Genomic DNA, 23,421 nt, shown 5'->3' on the forward strand with positions numbered 1-23,421 from the left:
GACAAGAGTATGGTATGCCACAAATCCATTGCATAAACACCCCACAGCTCCCCTGAACGTCATAAGACCGGATGCCCAGCGGCGTAGCGTGGGTTATCAGCACCCGGGGCAAGGCAAGTAATTTGCGCCCCCTAACCCGGGGCAAGGCAAATAATTTGCGCCCCCTAACCCGGGGCAAGGCAAGTACAGTAATTTACTCTCCCAAGCAGCAGCAGCAGCGAGGCTTCTCTTTCCCCCGCACTCTCCTGGAGCTGCCTCTTTTCTTTCCTTTTTTCCCTTTCTCCAAGGCTTTTCACTTTCTCTCCTTAATTGATTCCTCCTCCACACCGCAGCGTTTCCTAGCTGCTCCCCCCCCCTTCCCCTCTCTCTCCTCCTCGCTCTGCTTGCCTTGCCCTGCACCGGCAGCAGCAGGCGCAGCCAGACCCCCGCCAGCCAGCCCGCCCGCCCGCCCACCCGGCTTCCTCTCCTTTTTTTGCCCGCGGCAGAAGGCTTCGCTCTCCCCCTTCCGCGACCTCCTCGCCAAGCCGAGCGAGCGCGGGCTCCCTAACCCGTGGATTTTAGTAGGGGCAGAGAGCTGCTAGTGCGAGCGCGCCCCCTGCCCATGTTGCGCCCGGTGCGGCCGGCCCCCCTGGCACCCCCCACGCTACGCCACTGCGGATGCCGCCCCAAGAGCATCTCAGAACACAGCCCCACAACAACTCCAGCAAACAGATGAACGCGCACAACTGTGCAAACAGATTCCCATAGCGCTATAACTAAGACGGCACAACCCCCTCCTTTTTCATATCGCCAGCATGCCTTCGCAGAGATGATTGTGCTCACGAATAAACAGCATTCTTAGCTGCGTTGGACAAAAAAGCGCGCGCGCACACACACATGAAATTGAGCCAAAATAGGGGGGAGGGGGGAGAGAGAGGGCGAGTGCAGGAGGGGTTGGGAAAGGCTGCGTGAAGGAGGGGCGGAAGGAGAAGGGGTGGGATGGGGGGAAAGTGGGAGAAGGCAGACCTGCGCTTTCACTAGAATCAATGCGGTAGAGGATTCCTCCCCAGCATTTTCGAGGAAGTCTGAGGCAATTAGTTCAGTCAGTAGACAGCCTGCAGCCAGCCAGTCTAGGCTGCTCCCAAGGACTAGCGGAGGAACCAAGAAAGGAGAGCGGCTGCAGTAATTCCCTAGGATCTCTGCAGTTTGGGGACTTCGAAAGAGAGAGAGAGACAGTTTGGGGGAGGCTGTGTGGTTTGCGGGTGGGCGATTTTGAAATTTTGGAGGGAGGGGGAAGATAGTATTGCAACTCCCCCCCCCCCCCGCGCCACCTCTTTCCCCAAGAGGAGTTTTTGAGCGAGCGCTTGCTTGTGCGCGCGCGTTTTCCTTGGGGATTTCCGCTTGTTTGCTTGTTCCATATTTCCCCCCCCCCGTCGGTGGAGCGATGGGCTTCGAGCTGGACCGCTTCAGCGGCGAGGTGGACCCGGACCTGAAGTGCAACCTGTGCAACAAAGTGCTGGAGGACCCTCTGACCACCCCTTGCGGCCACGTGTTCTGCGCCGGCTGCGTGCTGCCGTGGGTGGTGCAGCAAGGCAGCTGCCCGGTGAAGTGCCGCCGCATGTCGGCCAAGGAGCTCAACCACGTCCTGCCCTTGAAGAGCCTCATCCTCAAGCTGGACATCAAGTGCGCCAACCGGGCGCGCGGCTGCGGCGCCGTGGTCAAGCTGCAGCACCTGGCCGAGCACGCCGAGGCGTGCGGCTACTCGGCGGCCCGCTGCCGCCACCGGGGCTGCGCCGAGGTGCTCAACGCGCGCGACGTGGAGGCGCACATGCGCGAGGCCTGCGCGGCCCGCCCGGCCGGCTCCTGCGAGCGCGGCTGCGGCTTGGCGCTCACGCACGGCGAGCGCCAGGCCGGCTCGCACTGCTGCCTGCAGGCGCTCAAGGCGCACGGCGCCGCCCTGCAGGCGCAGCTGGCCGGCCTGGAGAAGGAGCTCAAGAAGGAGGCGCTGCGCGCCGGCAAGCGGGAAAAGGCGCTCCTGGCGCAGCTCTCGGCCGCCCAGCTCGAGCTCCAGGTGACGGCGCTGCGCTACCAGAAGAAGTTCACCGAGTACAGCGCCCGGCTCGACTCCCTCAGCCGCAGCCTCGCCGCCTCGACGCCCAACAAGGTGAATCCGCACGGAGGCCCGCCTTGGCCCCAGCATCGCCCTTCCTGCCTGCTCCCCACCCCCCGCCAGCCACTCGCCCTCCATCCTCTCTCAGGCGCAGCAAAGAATCCCGCGGCATCCTGAACAGGCTGCGCCGGTTTCTTTGGGGCAAACCTCCCCCTGCGCTTCGGTGGCTGAAGCGCCCTCTCGCGCCTCTGAGGAAGCAAGTGGCCCCGGCAGGCTCCCCTCTCTCGCACGCACCCCGGATGGGACAGCTGCATGTTCCTGCATTGCAGGGAGTTGGACTGGGTGATTCTCAGGGTCCCTTACGTGTTTCAGATGCGTTAGTCTGGAAATGAGCTGGGATAGTCGTGGCTTCCAGCTCCGCGTTGGGCAAAAAAGATGATTGCGTCGCGGGGGGATTGGGCTAGATGACCCCCTTTGGTCCCTTCCAACCCAGTCAAAACTTTGGCATCCCACAGAGGGGCAAAACACAGAAGGGTAAATTACCAGCAACAATAATTAGGGGTCTTGTGACATCTTGATTTTATGTTTTAAGTTGCCACAAGCCCCCTGGTTGCTGTTGTTGTTGGTAGTCATCCTTCTGCCCCCCCCCCCCCATTGCCACAGTTTTTGGGTCACAGGACCCAGCGTTTGCGCAGTAATGCAAGGAATCATGCTTCTAGTTTTGACCCTTTTAAATAATTCCATAAACAGAATGCTGCAGGGTGCGTTTGCATCCTCCTTTCTTTACACCTCCCATATTCAGACCCCTGGTAAGGCAGTTCCAGGACCCCTACGGGATCTCTGAGAATGTGTCATTCATCACATTCAGGCGAAAGCTAGAGATTTGGCACTGATGTTTTAGTGAGAGTAAATACCCCTTTGGAACAAGCACAACAAAAGGAGAAGCAGCTCCCGGTCCCAAGTGCCAGACTTTTGGCATCCTGTGGTGAAAGTTGTGTTTGTGTGTGTGTGTGTGTAGATAGGTTCCGGGCAGACAGAAGGTAGGGGAGGAGACAGGATTTTTGTTGTTTATTTTCTTCTCTTTTCCTCATTAGTAAGGCTTGGGAGTCTGCTAAGTGGTCAAATCTGTCCCCCGCTTTCCCCTTTGAAATCTATTTTTTTGCCTGCCTGCCCTCCCCCCATCTCCACCTCCCTCTCTCTCCCTTTGCTTACAGACATGTCTGTCAGCTGCAGCTTCAGCCAGCTGGAAGGCTCAACATGAAGGGCAAATATTTACAGCTAATCTGCTCACCACTAACTTGGGAGAAACAGGACCTGCCTAGGAAAGGAGGGCTACAGAGAGAGGAGGGGGAAGGAGAGTACTATCAAAACATAAGAGAACTTATACCAAGTTCCCATGTTCACTGTGCTACATTTTAAAAATGAAACAGAATTCTTCTCATAACCGTGACAACTGGCCTCTTGGGCAGTCTTTCAGGTGCTACATTGCGGGGTTTGTTTACTGCAACATCCGTGTGTGTTTAAACACTTTAGTATTTCCTCTCAAACATGGATGAGTGCTGTTTTTTCCCCTGGAAAGCGTTTTCATACTTTTCCAACACACTCTTCCCACTCATGGCTACATTTGATAGATTTAGCGTTTGAGTCTTGTTTGCATGTTTTGGTCAGAGAGAAAGAAAAACATTAGAAGTTGTAAATTGGGAGGCACAGAAAATAAGTCTGTTGAGGAAATCCAGGTCACAATTTCTTTTCCACTCTCCCTCGCCCCTTAAAAGGGGACTTTTATGAACCCCAAATCAGTGGTTTTTTTCCTGAATTCAACGTTGATTTTGAATCTCTGTTAGTAACCAGGATCATAGAATAAGGATGATCCCTGACCTGAAAGCTTTCTAAATGTGAATTGCTAAATAACATATTATTTCTAGAAGAGGCTTAGCTTGAGCATAAGGTCGCTAGGATCAGCCATTACAGAATATGCACAGAATTTAAAATCTTTAAAACTTGCTCTGATTTCCCAGAATAATAGAGCTCAATGCCAGTGTACTTGCAGGATAGATGCAACACTCTTCAGACTGATAGTTCTCCCACCTTTTCTTTTAAAAAAATATCTCTACAGATTTTAGAGAATGGGTTTTTGCACCTTTCATGGGCATCTTATGCCAATGGACAGCAGTTCTTTCAGTTAGAAAGTGTTTTCTGGTGTCCAACTTAAATCTCTTCTGTCTCACCTTCAGAGAGGGTGGAATTGGCTATCCATATGCATTAGAAACAACCTGGGATAGCTCAGTTGGTAGAGCGTGAGACTCTTTAAGTTCATGGTCATGGGTGTGAGCCTGATGTTGGACAAAAGATTCCAATTTCAGGGGGATTGGACCAGATGAACCTCATGGCCCTTTACAACTCTATGATGTCATGATTATTATTAGCTTCTAAGCCCTAGGCAGATGTTCCAAAACCAGCTGCAATCATTGTATGGGGAAGGGAGTAGGATTGGCCCCCCAACTTCCCCTGTCCCCAACCCCAATGTATTGATTACCCCTTGAGTACAAGCCTACAAGTTGTATGCGCATATCTGTAGAAGTCCTCCTGTCTATCAGTATGTTCCTTCTGCCCTTTGTTCACATTGCTGGCCCTTATCCTGTTATGCCTGTGATGCTGATAGGTAACATCACTTCTACAACCTGAGCTGGCCTTTTCTACATATTGTTGCGTTGCTGACTTCACCGTCATTCAAAGCAGATCCTGAAACGGTTCTCCTTTTATGAGATCCTGCTGCTTGGGTGACAGTGCCAAAGTGTTGCTAGTTCCTTCTGCTAGTGCTGAGGTCTGCACTCAGCCCCTACCACTGGTGCATGAATATTCATTGTTTATCCATCTGCTAATGGCTATCTTGCAGAGGTGGTATGTCCCTGCCCTTACCCCCTGTGTTACAGCAACCCTTTCAAATGTCTTCCTTGTTTGCTTGGAATAAAGACTGGACTTTACTTACATTGGTGCACACCATCACTGTAGATAAAGTTGACTCACATTGGGGTGCTGATTTCCACTGGGTTCCTGCTAGGATGCCCCTTCCTGATGTGAAACCAGTGTCTGGATACCCATGAGAGTGTGAAATGCACACAGCTTCCTTAATTTCCCTGTGCCCTAAGCACTTGAAATTTTTCAAGCCTGATTCTGCAATTCACAGTTGCTAAGGAAGCAAGCTGTGTGCATCTCATAGTATGTTTTTGTGAGTGTCCAGACATGGAGTGATCTCATCACTGGAATATGTAATGTCTGAATCAACTTTTGGTCTTTGTAACTGTTCTGTGGCATTATTAGATTACTCAACTGGGTGTTTTAGTTGCTATTAAAAAAAAAAAAAAAGCACATAGCCCCCCAGATAGTGTCTACAGTATGCAGTGCAATGTTTTCATCAGATTTATGGACACAGCTGGTTAACATGACTGTTTGTTTTCAGGCTGTCCACAAAAAGGCTGTTATGCACTTTTCAGAAAAAGGCAGCGTGTAATCTGCAGAAAGCCAAAAGGTGTCATGTCACCACAAAACTGTGGTGTAGTGCTCAATCAATTACATGTCTTTCACAGCCATTCGGGCAACTTTCCAAGATTAACAGTTTCAGCCAGAAGAAGTGCAATTACAAAATATACATCTTTGTGCGCTGGAGAATTGTGAAGGAAGACCAGCGCGGGGATTGTCCTGCCACATGGCTTGCTTCGCTGGCGTGTGTATGGGGAGGGAATGGCTTGCTTCCAGTATTTTGATCCCTGGATTATTTAATCAGACAGCGATGTCAACATAGTTGTGTGCTGCAAAGGGCAAAGGATATAAGCAAGTGGCCAGGCATGCACACTGGGCTCAGGGATTTTGTAGATTCCAAAATATTCAGGCTAGCTGTAGCACCTAATATAAAACAGTGTCATTCAATAGATTCAACCGCTATGGTCTTGTGACATCAAAACCCAACTTGGGAATGCTGCAATTTGTATTGGGAGAATTTTGCGAACATCTTAATGTCCTTAGGTTCTTATCTCTAATCAGATGCCTAAATCCTACAGATGATTTGGAGCTTCCACTTCCAGCAACTGTGGTTTCCTGCCCAAGACAAGCAGGACAAGACCATTTTACTGCTGCTTTGAAAACCTTTATACCAGATAGTTAGTTCAAGGCTTACTGAAAAGAGGCACATCTATAGTGCCATGCAATCGTGCTTTCTCGCTTTGTCTTAAGGCAGCCCTGTTCAGGGAAGTTTTTAATCTGTGATATTTTACTGTATTTTTGGTTTCTATGGAAGCCGCCCAGAGTGGCTGGGGAAACCCAGCCAGATGGGTGGGGTACAAATAATAAATTATTATTATTATTATTATTATTATTATTATCTAAGACCAACAACTTGTACATTCTGCCATTTAATATCTAGCAGTGAGAAATATTAGTCATACAATACATGGCTGTCCTAGCATGATTGGAGGTTCCAGTGCCATGCTATATGCTAAGCCGTTGTGCTGGTACTGCAGTCATGTTGCTCCATCTTGGGCACAGCATGACTTCTAGGGTTGAGCCACTTTGTTATTTCAGCTTTTAGTCTGTGTTAACGGTTTCTGGTACCATGTTCACATGTCCCTTTTTTTTATTATCTAGAAGTATTTCTGCCTGTGCCGTCAGTGCAATAAGAAACCCTCGCAAATTGATTTTTAGGGAGATGGTAGAATCAATGATATGAGGTACTTGGAGGAGGGAGTGCTAAGAGGACTTGGCACGTGACGTGACGAGTGAATTTTAAGGAACAACAGAATCTAGAGGGTTCTTTGATTCATATATCTTTCAGGCACAACATCTAGCCAGGGGAAAAGTCTGATAGCTGAGGTGTTCCAAACTATTCTAAGTCTGCAATTCAATGACATGGAAGCAGTCTCCATTTAACTCAGTGGAGGTTACTTCAGGATTGCATTCTAAGGGCAGTATACTTACCATTTAATTGGATCCCAACCATTTAATTGGAAGCAGAACTTTCCCACTTTCTGTGTACAGTGGGCCCTCTGGATACGAACTTAATTCATTCTGAGGGTCCGTCCACAACCTGAAAAGTCTGTATCCAGAGGTGCCGCTTCTGCGCACACACGCGGTGTGATAGAGCGCTTCTGCGCATGCGTGTGTGGTGAAACCCGGAAGTATAAACTTCCGGGTTTGCCGCACTAGCAAGCTGAAGTTAACGTATCTGGAAGGATACGTAAGTAGAGGTACAACTGTACTTAAATGGTGCTTCCCCTGCCCCTCCCACTTCCTAAACAGCTATTACTTGCAACTGGTAAATTACCCAGAAACCTTCTGTGACTCAGTGGTGAAACTGAACCTATTGTTTGAGAATCAGTTTGCTAACCTATTCTAATGGGATTGGCTGAGAAATGAGCAAAGTTACGTTTTTACTCAAGAAGTAAGAACACTCCTAGTGTTCAGAATCAAATGTAGAAGCTCCAAAATATTCTAGCTCCAAAATATTCAGCTGGGATCTGAAGCAATTTCCAGAATTATGTTTAAGAGCTTGACTCAGCTGTGGGTAAGCAGCATGCCAGAACAATCAGATTTTTTGTAGAATCAGATGATCTGAGCTGGGTGGGGTTAAGCATGACCATTTGCAATAAAATGCTTTAAAATAATAATAATAATTTAGAGTGACAGTGGTAAGTTGTAAAGGAGGCGACTTTTTTAAGAGCTGTTATTTAAAATGGCATTGATATCAAGATGTGAATTTCAAAAGGGCTGTTGGAGCAACAAGTTGTTAGTCCCTTGTGTCGTGGTGCTTTAGAAGCACATCTGCTAGAATTATCACCCAGTTTCCTCCCTTGCATTACTGTGCTAAAATGCAAACAGCGGATCAGCTATGGATGTGCATGGCAAGCTAGCAGAAATCTTTTTAAATGCTTAGGAAGTTTGTTTGTTTTTAACTGCCAAATATTGTGATGATTTTTATTTTTATTTTTTAAACTAGCTGGTTGATGCATTGCAGATCTTTCTATTTCTCACTCATCCCCGCCATTCTTCTTTTGCTGAGAAACAATCCAAATCAAGAATAGTAATGGAAACCTTTTTCTTCAAACTTTAATTACAGCTACCATCCTGAGTGCAGTCACAGGGTTTTGTGACAATAACATTCTTATGTTTCCATTTCTGAACTTATTAGACCTTAAAAGTGGCCTCGCAGGACTGGAAGTTTTTGCCTTGAAATATTATCTGCCGTCTGGGCCAGGGGGTTTCCGGGAAAACAGTTTCACCTCTTATTCCACTGCTCTCCTTTTAGAAGAGTTGAGCATGCTAGAAAGCCAGTTAAAGGCAACAAGAGAAAAGAAAAGAGCCGGGTATTTCTTGAGGCTGATTTTTGATGCACAATCCTGTATATGCCCACTCAGAAGTCTTAAGTCTCATTTAGTTCAACTGGGCTTACTACAAGGTACAGTAAACTCGAAACCTATGTGGGGTTGTGTTCCAGGGATAGAGCACAAAGCCCAAATCTTGTATAGTCCAAACTCATTGGATGCAATGGTGGTTGGGATTGCCAAAATCTTATTTCCTGGATGCCTGACCCCTTTCTATTTTGTAAAAAAAAAAATAATTAAAAAAAATTGCCAAGTGTGTAAAGCTGAATGTGCACAAGTTAAAAGTGCATAAGTTGTGGGTCTACTGTCAATGGCTACAGGATTTCAGCTTCAGTGTTACAAATGAGACACAAATCAATCCGTTATGGGGGAAGGAATATGATTGAAATAAGTGAGACTTGCTTCTAAGTAAATAGGATTTGGGGGTAAGAATACGCTGTGCCTTGCTCTACCACTAAACAACATTATAGTCCCAAGTATAAACTGCTGTGCAGTTTTACAAGTTAATTTGGATCTCTAGATTTCTGTAATTTATACCAGCTGATACTAGCTCTGGGCTTTTTTCTTTCATAGGAGTGACAGGAAAATATATGATGGCTTGAGCAACTCAGCAGAATGTTTCTCAATGTTAATATAGTTTGACTGACAGCTTCACACTGAAATGCCAAAACGGTGGAGGGGGTGGGGAGCCAAGCTTAAAACATCTGCATTGCGTTATTAGGCAACAATTGTAATTTATGCCATTAATTGGATATGGAAACCAGACATGTTAAATAACTTCCTCAAATTTGTGTGTTTGTTTATAACATTTTCATCTTTATAGAATCATAGAATTGTGGATTCTGAAGGGACCATGAGGGTCATCTAGATCAATCCCCTGCAATGCCAAAACTTTTGCCCAATGTAGGGCTCAAACCCACAACCCTGAGATTAAGAGCCTCATGCACTGCCAATGTGAGCTATGGTGTTTGGGATGATGCAAGGTGGCGCTGTGGGTAAAACCTCAGTGCCTAGGACTTGCCAATCGTATGGTCGGCGGTTCGAATCCCCGCGGCGGGGTGAGCTCCCGTCTTTCAGTCCCAGCTCCTGCGCACCTAGCAGTTCGAAAGCACCCCTAAGTGCAAGTAGATAAATAGGTACCGCTTTATCGCGGGAAGGTAAACGGCGTTTCCGTGTGCTGTGCTGGTGCCGGCTCGCCAGAGCAGCTTCGTCATGCTGGCCACGTGACCCGGAAGTGTCTCTGGACAGCGCTGGCCCCCGGCCTCTTAAGTGAGATGTGCGCACAACCCTAGAGTCGGACACGACTGGCCCATACGGGCAGGGGTACCTTTCCCTTTTTACCTTTAAGGTTCATGTGGCTGCCTTTTTCCTGTTTGTCTTTTTCCTAGCAGGGAGGTTGCAGAGGCTGCTGATGTTCGCCTGATTATCATCACCCCAGATTAAATTTTAAGATGGCTCAGACTGAAAATTTAAATAATCAAATTAAATATTTTGAATGGCTTTCAATCATAATTCTTCATTAATAATAATAATAATAATACTACAGTGGTGCTTTACACCACTATATACATAATACTTTACAAAGAACAGATATGGTTGGCTCCTGTGAGACAGCATTTTAAAAAATTAAGACCTTTACAAGTTGTAATATTTATGTTAAAAATGCACACTGCTTTAGTCCAAAACAATGTTTAACTCATGGTGAAATTGGAAATGGCTAAGTTGTGAAGGTTCATGGTTGCCACAATCAACCAGGCAGTTATCTGGGTGTGTGATTGTCCATATCAAATGCTAAAGATATCCACTTGCCATCATCTGTACATAATAATGGTGTTGGTGGGGAGACAGCCCATTGAGAACTGAGCGTTCATAATGATACTTGAGTATCAGCTGCAAAAGAATAAAGGAAAACTGGGTTGAGCGGAGTGAATTAGCTTTCTTATAGTAGAAGTATAATCACTTACCGTAAATTTTGCTCCATAACACGCAGTTTTTTCCTCCTAGAAAGTAAGGGGAAATGTCTGTGCGTGTTATGGAGCGAATGCCTACAGATGGTGGGGGAATCTGCTGCTGTCGTGAGCAGTCAGTGGCTCGCTTTGAAACAGCAAAGCGGGTGTAAGCGGCTCCTGTCAGCTAGCAGAGCCGGGGAGGAGGGAGAGAAGCAGAGTGGGAGTTGGCTGCTTTAAAACAACCCCTGCTCTCTGTCCCTGCCTGCAGTTTTTTGCTGTCCGATTTTGGATTAGCCACTGTAGGGGCTGTGTGTGTGTGTGCTTGAGCTATCGTTCTCCTCCTCCTGCTTCCCCTTCACTCTCCCAGCGCCCCTGCGACTTTAGAATTGACACTCTGTGTGTGTGTGTGGGCTCCTTCTCCTTCTCTTGCTTCCGTTCACTCTCCCTGCGCCCCTGCGACTTTAGAATTGACACTGTGTGTGTGTGTGTGTGTGTGTGTGTGTGAGGGCTCCTTCTCTTGCTTCCCGTTCACTCTCCCTGTGCCCCTGCGCTCTCCCTGCGCCCCTGCGACTTTAGAATTGACACTCTGTGTGTCTGTGTGTGTGTGAGGGCTCCTTCTCCTTCTCTTGCTTCCCGTTCACTCCCCCAGCGCCCCTGCGACTTCCAGTGACTTTAGGGCCAGCTCTCTCTCTCTCTCTCTCTCTCTCTCTGTGTGTGTGTGTGTGTTTTGACCTCACTGCGCTTGTTGGGGGAGAGTGTTGGTCGCAATTTTTCTTGATTTGTCTCAGAGTGGTTACTATCGTGGTTTCCTTGCCGGGGAGGAGGGAGAGAAGCAGAGCCTGCTTGTTTTAAAGGAGCAAAGCCGGAGAGGAGCCTCTCCTGCATTATTAGCAGCATCCTTCTCCACACCCCCCACACGTGCTCCTTGTCCCTTGAGTGCTTTTCCTTCCCTCCCCACTTAAAACGTGGTTACAAAGCACGAATCCACATGGATCCTTAGGATTTTCTCACTGGGTCACCCCAAATTCACCATCAGATCACATAGCATGTCCATGGCTACAGCCTGCACCAAAAAAACACGCACACCCACTGTTTCATGGGGCCGCAATGGCGCAAAAACGTGGTTACAAAGCATGGATCCACATGGATCCTCAGGATTTTTGCATTGGGCTACCCCAAACTCACCGTCAAATCACATGTCTGTGGCCACAGCATGAACCACAAAAAACATACATCTACTGTTTCGTTTAGAATATTTTTTTCTTGTTTTCCTCCTCTAAAAACTACGTGCGTGTTATGGTCAGGTGCGTGTTATAGACCGAAAAATACGGTAGTTTAAAACAAAACATGCATTCTCTCTTTGGTATGCAGCAATGATTGGCTTTACTTCTTTATTGTTTTCATTAAATCCCACTATAGGGGCAAAAGCACCCAGGCAATCATGGCGTTTACCGTTGTGGTTAAATAAGAACCAGGGAGCTTGCTCTTCCAGGGGCTTGAAGGATGCATGACTTCTTCAAGCACCCAAATAGTTGGAACGTACAAACTACACATGGCTTGATTCAAAGCCAGTTGAGGGGGACATCATTGTTCTCCATGGTTCCAAAGAGCTTTAAGACTAGGCTGCTATGAATAATAGTTGGTGTTTTATTTTTAAAAAATATATCCCTGGCTGGAGCCTTTGGGCATTGGAGTTCAACATCATTTGAAGGGTTAACAGGTTCGTCTGCCCCCCATATTCAAAGCACAGGTGGGCCAGAACTAAAATTTGAGTGGGGAGGGGGAATAATGCATGCAGCGAGAATTTACAGTCGGGAAAATACAATGGGAAGCAGGCTTTGGGGAAGCCATAGAGCCTGATGATATAGTTCTGCTCATTCTAAAAGAAACTTATATTTCATTGTATCAACATTTTTATATTTATTTAAAAACAGAGGTCAAAGTTACTGAGCTGCACCAGTTTACATTACCTTCTTCAGATATACAGATATCCCTTTTCATTTATTTCTTTTCATTTCTCTACTTTCTTAGTGTCATTTCATTCAAGTCAGTGAACTTTCTTTGGCACAGAAATGGGTGGAGGGATACATCAGTTCTTTGGTATTATAGGTCGGAGATTAAAAAGTACTAGAAGAATCCTCCAACTCTCCCAGGAAATAAAATGCTGCCACTTAATGAATCGGATCAATTCCCCATCGAGCACAGTAACGCCAACCCTGAGTGGAGTGCGTCTTGAACTCTGCTCTCCAGGATCTCAAGTAGAAGTTGTTCCCAGCCCTGCTACCTGATACCCTATTAAGTGGAGCTGAAAGAGCTCAGACTTGAATCCTCATACATGCGAAGCATGCATTCTCCTTCTGAGCTATGGCCTCTCCCTTTCAGAATTGAGAAAGGGGGATGTTATGCTAGCATATGGCATTCCTATATTTGGGAACAAACTCTGCAGCAGACCAAGGCGACTTGGTCAGGAAACTGCTTCATAGCATGCATGCATTATTATTTCTGTAACTAAATGTATTAAACATTAATGGAGAGTTTCCCCACAGAGTTTTCCTGTAGGATCCAAAATACTTACCGATGGATGCAGAACTGAGAAGGCATCTGCATACAAATGATTATTAAACTTAACTTTCTTGGTCTAAGGGGAGGGGAAGTTGTCATTACATGACCAACATTCCTACAGATGCTTTGTTAGTAATGCCATTCCACTTCCTGGAACTTTCTTTCATAGGCACACATTATTCAGTTGTAACAACTGAATGCAGTCAAACCACTGTGAGTTTTTTGGTGTGGTGGTTAATCTTGTAGACACTGTGGCATGAGGTGGGATATCAAGCATAGCATCTATTTCAAAGGGCCTCCAGGATTTGGTGAGGCTAATTGCTAGAATTGTGTAAAAATGGTTGTGTGCATTAGTCTTTGGTATGGAGAATGTCTACACAGTTTTTGTCTGCTATCATACTTGGTGCCTTCTTTATCAATTGCTTCCTAATTTATCTATTATTATTTTTAAAAATCCCTTCCCACAGCCATAGAGATTTAGTGCAGACATCCCCAACCTACGGCCCTCCAGATGTTTTGGACTACAATTCCCATCATCCCTGACCACTGGTCCTGTTAGCTATGGATCATGGGAGTTGTAGGCGAAAACATCTGGAGGGCCGCAGGTTGGGGGTGCCTGATTTAGTGCAAATGTCATCTCAGTAAATAAAATGCATGCAGTCAGGAAGCAGATATGGAAGGATGGCAAGAGAGAGAACCATAAGAAGTCCTTGCATTGAGAGTATCTGTGATGGAGAACCCAGCTGTATTCACTCAATTACTGCTGAAGGTGAACCTCCATCCATGTTTATCTCAGGGAGGTGAGCTTTGCTAAGAACCATAACCAGTAACTTTGGCTTTTGTATCACCAGCACCCCAATCTATCCAGTAAGAGTTTCAGGATGATAAAAACTAGCAACAGCTTCACCTTAACATGAGCTGATTTCATTGATCCAGCACTGAACCTTCAGGAAAACTTGATACTCAAACGATTTTCACTGGAATCTGTGGAGAAAATACAGCTCTATGTCCTCAAGTGTTTTTATGGGTAGAAGCCCTCATCAAACACCAGCTTTTAATGCCTTTTTTATGAAGAAAAGCCTTCCCTAAGCTTGCCAGTGTTCAAAGAGTTAAATTGACTTTCCCTGTTCTTTATAGGGTGAAGAGACTAAAGCGCTGACGCTTGTTCTTCATCGTGATTCTGGGTCTCTTGGATTTAATATAATTGGTGGTCGGCCATGCATGGTATGTTAATCATTGATGTATATATGTGTTTCTTATTAGTATTGAGACCTTTTTTTGCAGTGGAGGGGATGTTGTTAGGCACATATTCTGCTCTAGAAAGTATTATTTACATGGGCTATCTTCATTTGAACAAATGCTACCCCTATGAATTGTGGTACATTTGCACCTCTCATGATGTGTTGCCATAGGCATCTGGTTGGCCGCTGTTGAGAGCAAGGATACTGGACTAGGTGAGCCTTTGGTCTGTTCCACCAGAGCTTTTACTTTAATCTTAGGTAACAGCATGGGGTGTTCCATCATATGCACTATGAGACATGTTCTGTCTCTGCTGAACAAGATAATGTCTGCACATAATGCTAAGCCAAGCAATAGCTTAGTGCAAACGCACAGGCTCCCAGAGGGGAGACTGCAGCCACTTTGCTCCTCTTCCGGTCCTGGTGCCACTGTGAGCTTAGATATCTTAGAAGTCTTCGCTTCCTGTCTGAACCCGAGTTTGACCACATGCTAAGCCAAACTGTGACTTGGCTCCCAGCTGCAGGAGGACCAGAGGATGAGCAAAACTGCCTCAATCTTCTCCAGCGTTTGAAATTAGCAGGGTGCCATGCACATTTTGCTACTTTGCAAGCACCTCAGAAAGTCTGGGTGCCATTTTTTTGTGCCTGGCTGACATTCAGGGATTACTGAAATGTATTTGCTTTGAAGCCTCGAAGTATATGTTAAGAATAGACAATATATTAAGGAGTTTAACAATAAAGAGTAGAGTGTTTTGAAAACTGAAGTACGGTACCAGGATTTTTTTATTGTAAACACCAAATTAAACATGTATTAACAATTTCTGATATTAACAATGTGTCACTTATGTGAATTGTGTATTAGTTCACACTTAACAAAATAATAAATAAAAAGTGTTGCCGACCCCCCCCCCCGGTAGCGGCTAGATGTTCTGTTTTGGCACCCACAGCCCAGGTCCCAGAAGCCATTTGGCTCCTAGCTTTTCTCTCCCAGTTTCTAACACTTGTTTCTGGGATTCGATGCATTCACCCTAACCTATGGTTTCTATGGACACTGTGTGCAATCTGTATGATGATATTTAGTTTGGGACTTAATGATTTCACCTCAGCTTTTGCTTGCCCTGGGCTTGGGCTTCTTGTAACTTAAAACAAACTCTTCATATTTATTGGTTGCTGTCGTACTGTATGAACAAAATCAACAGACCTCCCAAGTCTGCCTTGTAATGTATGAAAGGAGGGAGGCTTATTTTCTTGTATAAAGGTTTCTTTGAAATAATTTGGCAAGCTTGTTGGCTAATGCACTTTAATTAAACCGTTTCCTTGTATTTAGCAGCATTTTAATGACACTTCTGTGCAATCTCATTGATGCTGCTAAAGATCCCTAAAGATGTTTACCCAATTAACAAAAGTCGCTTGATAGATTTCTCTCATTCACTGTATATAGTTATAGATGGGATTGGGCTGGGAATTGTCACATACAGCGGAATCCTGTGTGTGTTTAATCAGAAGTAAGTTATGTTTCGGTCAATAGAGTTTATTCCCAGGTACATATGACTAGAATTGCAGCATAAACCACATATTATGCTATTATATACTTAGCCACTGAACTGTTACAGATTAGTTTTTCCATTTTACAGCCCAATGAAAGTATGGACTGTTCAGAATCTTTAGGGAATTGGATCAGCCGTAACAAACAACAATTATGTAACACTCTGCTGCCAGACTCATACTTCTTTCTTTTTTTGCAGGGGGGAGTGACATTATGAGCACCATCTCTCCACCCTGCATTGAAAAAGCTTAAAATATGCAAATATTGTACTTATAAAACAACTTTTTTTTGTAAAGTTGCAGGGTTGAGCCAAATGCTCTCCTATTTTGCTTTTTGCCATGTGTAATAAGTTTTTTCCATAACTGTTTGCAGACATTCTTTGCCCTTTCTCTCTACTTCTTCACTGTCATTTCTCCACAAGTAATCCAAGCAAGTTAGGGATCCTGTTCTGGATACGATGATGCCAAGCTCCTGCGCAGCCAGTCAGTTTTTACTATATCTGACCTTAGTTGCTAAATGAAACCCATTTAGAGTGAAGGCAATATTCATGTATACGTTAGAGCAGTTTTTGCCAATAATTTTTTTGGGCAACAATGAAACACTTTTTCAGTCCTGTTATAGAAGGGCGAACCCCTTTTTTTCACCAATCAGTATTTCAGCTCAGTTCTACGCAGCAATGTTCTGAAACTACGTGGAGAGTTCAGCTTACATAAAAAGCTGCCTTCTACTGAACCACACCACTCGTCCATCTAGCTCAGCTTTGTTTATGCTAACTGGCAGCACCTGTCCAGGGTTTCAGACAGGAGCTTTTTTCCATACCTACCTGAGACCTTCTACATGCAAGGCAGATGCTCTGTGCATAGATCTGTGAGGTCTTGGAGCAACACAAACTTGTTCTAAACTTTATAGTTTCCCTAACAGACAAGAGCTGTGTTACCAATGCCGAAATCTAAATGCTGTTCCTTAATAAGCATTCTTCCAAGCCTACCTGGGCTGTGTACCTTCCCCTCCTTTTACCACTATTCTTATGCAGTAGGTTTGGGTTGGGTTGCTCTGCAGGTCACGATAGAACTGCAAAAGGGGAATGGCCTATAGCTCAGTGGCAGAGACCATGCTTTGGGAGCAGAACATCTCAAGTTCAGCCTCTGGCATCTGTAGGTAGGGCTGGGGTAGATTCACATGGCTGATAAAAAGAACTGTCAGATATTTTTAAAAAAACACCAAGGGAACAGATGACAGCAACAGATTAAACAACAACAACCCAGTAGCTGACTATTGGAAACAAAAACTGCAAATCTGTCAATTACAACAGTGGTGGGCAGGGTTCTGGTAGAAAACTACAGTTAAATGCTACAAAGGCATGGGAGAAGAGGACATCCCCCGGCACCCAACAGGAAAGGGAGCTGGTAAACATGTCTGGGGAGTGAGTTCCACAGGTTAGGTGCTGCCAAAGAAATGGGTCTTTCTTCCGGAAAACAGGGATCTTGGTCCAAAGGCAGAGGCACCTGGTGATCGGCCTCCAGTGAGGTTCATGTGGGGAAGGATGGCTCTTCTCTTCCACCTCTGCCTTTAGGTGAGCCCACTGGTGGGCAGAGGAATGGAAGAACCTCACATTCCCTCGCTTTCTGTTTTATCTGGGAAATCCAAAACGGTGGCACCTCTGAATGGTGGCAAGGTAAACACCTACCTGTCTGTGGCTGTGTTTGGCATTTACCCACAGAAAGTGTGAGCGTGCTATACTGCTGGGGCACTGGGCAGCAGTGTACTGAAACATCCATATGCCGTGCAGTGCTTAAATGGTGACCAGTACCATGAATTCAACATGCTTCAATCTTAACCGGTGTTTACATTCTTCTCTCCTTCCCCTCCCCACCCCAATTTTCTTTCTCCTCAAAGGACAATCAAGACGGCTCATCTAGCGAAGGAATTTTTGTCTCTAAAATAGCAGACAGCGGGCCTGCTGCCAAAGAAGGAGGGCTGCAGATTCACGACAGGATTATTGAAGTAAGAATGCTATGTTGGATCATTCCTGATGGGCAGAATTCCCTCTCTATTCTTTTGTGTATGGGATACCTAAGGATCTCTGGCCTGGGAGAGTTGTGATGTGGGTAGCAGAGGCTAAAAGACCGGGCAGCTCAAATATGCTCAACTTGCTTCAATGCTGACCTTCCTGGCTTTAGGTACAGTTCTTATCTAAATATAGAGGCCAGATTATGGAAGGTATGTGCATGTCCTGGCATTTTGAGGAGCTAGCATGTACTTGGTATGCTGCAGTTATTTCTTTCTGAAGCTGTTGGAGACGTGAAGTTATTTAGTTAAAACCATATGTGAAGGCAAGTATCTGTTGTGAGAACTGTGACTTTATTTAGCTTGGTTTCTAAGGCATTTTTTTTTCAAGAGGGCCAAAATGTTTTGAACAGATTATAAAGGACAGAAGCCCCTGTTAAGTGAGCTTTTAAAGCACATTGTGATGAGCTTTCCTGAGAAATTCCTTGAAGGGTTACTGAGCACTCTTTTTTTTTTTAAGTTCGTAGTCTGGAGTTCTTCCCATTTTCCTAACATTTTGACTGTTTGAAAAAGTTGTTCCTGTTGTCAAGATCATTACTTAAGATGATAGTTTGAGCTTAAGGGGAATGTTTGATTTATGGAACGGAAATCGGCTAACTGCAAATCAGATTCCATTGTTGTCTATATTAGAATTTGTTCATTTTCTTTCATTGTTGCAAAAGCGGGGAAGTTGGGGAACTACTTTTATTTTTATTTAAGGAAAACTGCTGCTTTTGTAGCCAAAGATAGCATGGAACAGCCAGTTTCCCCAAGACATGGAATTCCTTTGCTCTTATGTTCTGCAAATGAGCAATAAACAGCTGTTAAAGATTTTCTGTTGGCAAAGTGTGATATATATATTTGCTATATTCTGCGTGGATAAAGAAAACTGCATTCAACAGTGTTTTTTTGTAAGAGGAGAAAATATTATGGAGAACGTTTTGTTCTAGAAAGCATGTTTAAAGCTGCAAATGGAGCAAGCCAACACACTTTTTTTTTAAAAATTTAACTGATTTCAAGTTATAATAAATTTTGGAGCAGGCTATCTGCAAAAAACACCTAGTTGGTGGGCATTCATGTAATCCTTTCAGTGTAAAATGTTTTGAACAGTAGGACCTGAAAATACTTTTGTTCCCTTCAACCACTCCATTAGCGGTGGATCTTTGTCAACTTTGTAATACTTGGGGACATGCACAAAAAGAGTGCCATCTCTGGTTATCTTGTGAATATTGTGCAATATGTAGAAGCAGGATGGAGGCTCAGGTGTGTGGCAAGAGAAAAAAAGGGGTAGAAAGGCTATATATGAAGCAAGGTAAAGTGAGCACTAAATACCTCATCTTGCCCAGAATAGGAAGGCTCCTGACATTTGCCTTCTTGAGACTCTTCAAATTAAAGCTGAATGCAAACAGTAGTTGAAGGATAAAGGCATTTTTTCATGCAGTATAATCTGTGCAAATTTACTTGAAAGTAAGCCACATCATGTTCATGTAGGAGCAGAGAGATGTTACTCTTCATTTTGAAGAAGTAAATCATACAGACAACCATTCATCATCTTTGAATGTAGGTGCTTGTGAAAAATAAACTGGCTATGAAAATAACAGTCTAGGTGTGTGTTTCCTTCTACAAAGGAGCAGCTTGTAAACCACTACATAATTTTACATGTACCGATTAGCTTTTGTCTATGCATATCCACATGCACAGTGATGCATCTCACCTTAATAAGTTACTCTCCTGAAACAAAAACGGAATATCTCTGCAGTTTAAAGGTCGTTCATTTGTGCCATGATATTAACAGTTGATGATTCTCACTCCCCAAAGTGGGTTTGTAGCGACCAAAGAGTAGAATTTGAGTTCTGTACATGTACAGAAAAATGTTAAAAGAATAGTGGTACTAGAGGGGGTGAAATAAGCATGGCATTTTATTAGCATCATCATCAATTTCCTGTGTGTGTCCACTGAGCAGAAATCTTCAGGCTTCAAAGGCTCATGATGCCTGTATAAGTTATCTTCAGTGCATTGCGATAGCCTTAGCAGGAAGAGGGAGCTTGTGATGGTTGAACGTTTGAACCATGTTTTATCTCTTTAATGTCCAAACACATTAACGCTATCTGGACTCCCTCACAGAATCCAATCTAATGTCTGAGGGCAAAGATACATTTCAAAGGTGACCTTGTCCAGCTGAATAAAAGAATGTGGAGCTAAGGAATAGTGATGTCACCGTAGTTATTAATCAGTCGACGAAGGTGTCTTCTGCTGAGCAATTGAAACATATTATATTAGATTTATTGATCTGCGTCCTAGTTTTATCATCCTGGCTAACTAGCAGAGTGGAGACAGCAATCCACTCTGTAGAACAGCAAGACGGAGTGCTGTCTTTTAAATAGCAAGTTACAGTGCAATTTACCCCATGCTGCTCTTCAGCAATATCCATTTATCCAGGTTCCACTGAATGAATGGAGTAGTTCTTTGCATGTGGTAATGATAACCTCTGAAGGTGCCTCTGCATGTGAAATAAGACAGTTTAAAAATGTGTGGCAATGTCTTTGGCTGGTTTAATACTCTATACAGGCTCAGTTTATTGCCCTATACTATTTTCCCATGAACATGCTAATCTGGGATACTGTGTTCCTTTCCACTAGTGTACATGTTATCTGAAGTGTGGATTGTACAGGGTGAGCCCTTTAAAAGAGGCCCTGAGGATACAGAGTACACGTGTTCCACAGGGCCTCTTTTAAAAGACTCACCCTGTAGTTAGTGTCACTAAAAATAAATAAAAAATCTACCGTCTGGTAACCAAGGGCAAGTCTTGACTATAAGACCTGGTTCATTTGGAATGAAACAGTCTACAAGACAGTTTGGATATAATGCTAAGCTAGGGAGGAGCAAAGTGGTGCCATTATGATTAACCATGATGTGCAAACAAGGCCAATGCCAGGATGATCCTGGAGCAATCTTCAAAATGTAAAAGAAGAAGAAGAAGACTTAATAGCAGAATTTGTTTAATTGGTATGCTCCAGTTGGGGGGGGGGGGATGTGCTGCAGTTAGGACAACTAAGAACAAGTTGTGGTATTTGGGAAGATTTCAGAGCCTATGCATTGTGTGGAAATGGCATCCCACCTAGCCCACTTCCAGGCACTTCTAAGTTGCAAGTGCAAAATCTGCAAAATGATGGCTGTAATTTGGAGCTCGCCCTCTTTTAAAGCCATTCAAGTTGGTGGCCACCACTACATCCTTAGTTTAACTATGTGCTGGGTGGATTCCCAATATCAAAACTCTCATTAATACAGTTTTATTAAATGAATAACCTTTTCTATCAAGATCAAATGCTTTCACACATTGCTGAGCTCATGGAAAACCCTCCATGTCAACACTGATATGATTTGAGGGGTTTTTAGTGATCCGTAACATCAGCTAGGAAACTACACCTTATGGGCACTTTCAAACAATGTTCATGTATTTGCAGAGATGGACACTACCTCATAAATCAAAACGTATTTTTAAACCCAGAGTAGCTAGCAACCTCTTAACTATTGTTTACATGGTCAAAGGGCAACTGTGAAGTGAACCAAGTTGAAAGATATAAAAGCAGGCTGTAATGACGCAATCAAGCCATAATAAATAACTCTGAAGCCTGCTGATTTCTGTGGCAGAATAAGACACGCGCTTCCATCTTTTGCACTAAAATTAAAGGAGAGTTAAATGTGCTTACCTTTGCTTGGATTGCACCTTAAATAATTCAGAACCTCACAGTTGTCTCCTGCTTTCAAGTTAAGTGATTAGTGTCTATTGTGGAATGAATCTGTCTTGATAGCCGATTCATAATTACACGTGTGTCTTGTTAACGGATATGCAATGATGTCAGAATGATAATTAACAATGTTGTAAGTGAAAACACCCAGAGATTCCCTCCTTGCACAAAGAAAACCCAAGTCTACTGATGTCTAGACCACACGAGCAAGTCATAAGGGACATACTTAAAAATAACTTCAATATACAAGCCCAGAAAGTACAAAGTTTGAAAATATGATGCACAACATCATTTCTCCCCCTCTATCCATAAGCTCACAAGTTTTTCAGAGTTATTATTTTTAAAGGCTTGAAGGCATAGATTTCTTTTCATGGGAGAACTGGGGGAAGGCAATTTTCATTATTGCAGTTAGTGAAGTGCTATAGCACTGCTTGAATGAACAAATATTTTGTCTCTTCTCTCCCCTCCCCCCACACCCCAGTGTACGAGATAACTTTTTTTTGTTATGCTACTGGTACAGTTTCCAGGGAGGATGATTGCATTTCAACTATTAATAGCGTCTGAAAAAAGAATAGCGAAGTCATATCTGAATTAAAGGCTGGATGTTGCAAACTGGCAGAAGATGAAACAGAGAAGTAATATATTTATAAAGAGAAAAATCTGTAGGCCAGAGTGAAAACAGGAGGTCCATTTTTTAACTCTAAAAACATTCTCTGGGATAAAGCACTCTTCAATATTGCCTCAGTCTGACTTGAAGAAGGCAAAAAGAAAAACCAAACTGATCTAGACTTAAGAAAATAATAGAACAATGCGGATATAATTAATCGCTGTTATTATATTTCCGTTCCTTTCTGATGCAAAAAGGGGGGGCAAATCAACTTGGGGGGGGGAATTGGAAATAGGGAGAATAATGTCTTCCAGCAGAGCTGGTCATATTAAACACCTATTTTTTAACCTACAACTAAAGGAGAGTGTCTGACTTGTAAGCCAAGCCTTAGACAAGGACCTTTCACAGATTAGCAGCATTCCATCGCATGCCCAGTTTAATAGAAAATTCACAGCGTGTAGACACACTGTGTGCCAGGGGCATTTCATTTCCACCAGGGCCTGGAAATATCTCTTTAATGGCTCTTATTTAAATAAGAAAAGATGTAATTAGGCATCTACATAACTAAAAAAAAAGGGGGGGGACCAAGAGATAAATAAAAGGCACTTTAATGACCAGAATGTATAACTTTTTGTGGAAATGTCCCCTCCTCCCCAAAAACCTGTAGAGCATTATCAATTGGAAATAATGCCATTTGAACAATAATGGTGGAAGATCTGTTATGTAAGAATCAAGTTGGCTTTCAAAACTGAAAGCAAAGTTGGCATTGCCTAGTTTCTCAGTTTTAAGGGTTCCATTTATTTATTATATACTTAGAGTGAAAACCATCTCTGGTTGTCTATCATTTTGAAGCCAAAATAGCACCACCAAAGAACGAGAGAGGAGGTACCAGCATGTTTGGGGGAATCCTGAAAGTTGTAGAAAGACCCCTTCTAAAGAAGACCCAACCCCAACAGGGCAACCCTCTCCAAAGCTCAGTGAGGACTGAGGATGCTCAGTGAACATAGAATGGTCCAGGCTTGTTGTAGTGGGGGATTAAAAAGGAATATTCTGGGAGAAGGCACGAGTTCCAGGCTGGAAAACTGAACAGGACGAGTCCCCATTGCAGCATTTTATTGCAGGTCCCACTTGTTATAGCCAGCTTTTATAATGAAAATACACAGGACATTTGCAGATGTGCAATTTCTGTGAAGAGAATGAGTGTCATGTGGCTACCTTGTGTATTTTTCTTGGTACTTGTTGGACACCAACAACATTGGTG

General features: G+C 44.1%; 1 protein-coding gene across 2 annotated transcripts in view; it reads left to right on the forward strand.

Annotated features, from left to right (window-relative positions):
* The first annotated feature begins 1,007 nt into the window (after positions 1 to 1,007).
* The window catches only part of PDZRN3 (PDZ domain containing ring finger 3), a 173,944-nt gene continuing 151,530 nt past the window's right edge, over positions 1,008 to 23,421 (forward strand). Inside the window, exons 1-3 of one of the 2 annotated variants that reach the window (XM_080995654.1) lie at positions 1,008 to 2,143; positions 14,112 to 14,198; positions 17,655 to 17,762. In XM_080995654.1, the coding sequence (XP_080851780.1) occupies positions 1,424 to 2,143; positions 14,112 to 14,198; positions 17,655 to 17,762 (915 nt within the window). In that variant the 5' untranslated portion in view covers positions 1,008 to 1,423. The remainder of the gene's footprint in view (positions 2,144 to 14,111; positions 14,199 to 17,654; positions 17,763 to 23,421) is intronic. The other variant, XM_080995655.1, reaches the window with a different exon arrangement.

This window comes from Podarcis pityusensis, assembly GCF_964106645.2.
Source record: "Podarcis pityusensis genome assembly, chromosome: 2".
Taxonomy (NCBI): domain Eukaryota; kingdom Metazoa; phylum Chordata; class Lepidosauria; order Squamata; family Lacertidae; genus Podarcis; species Podarcis pityusensis.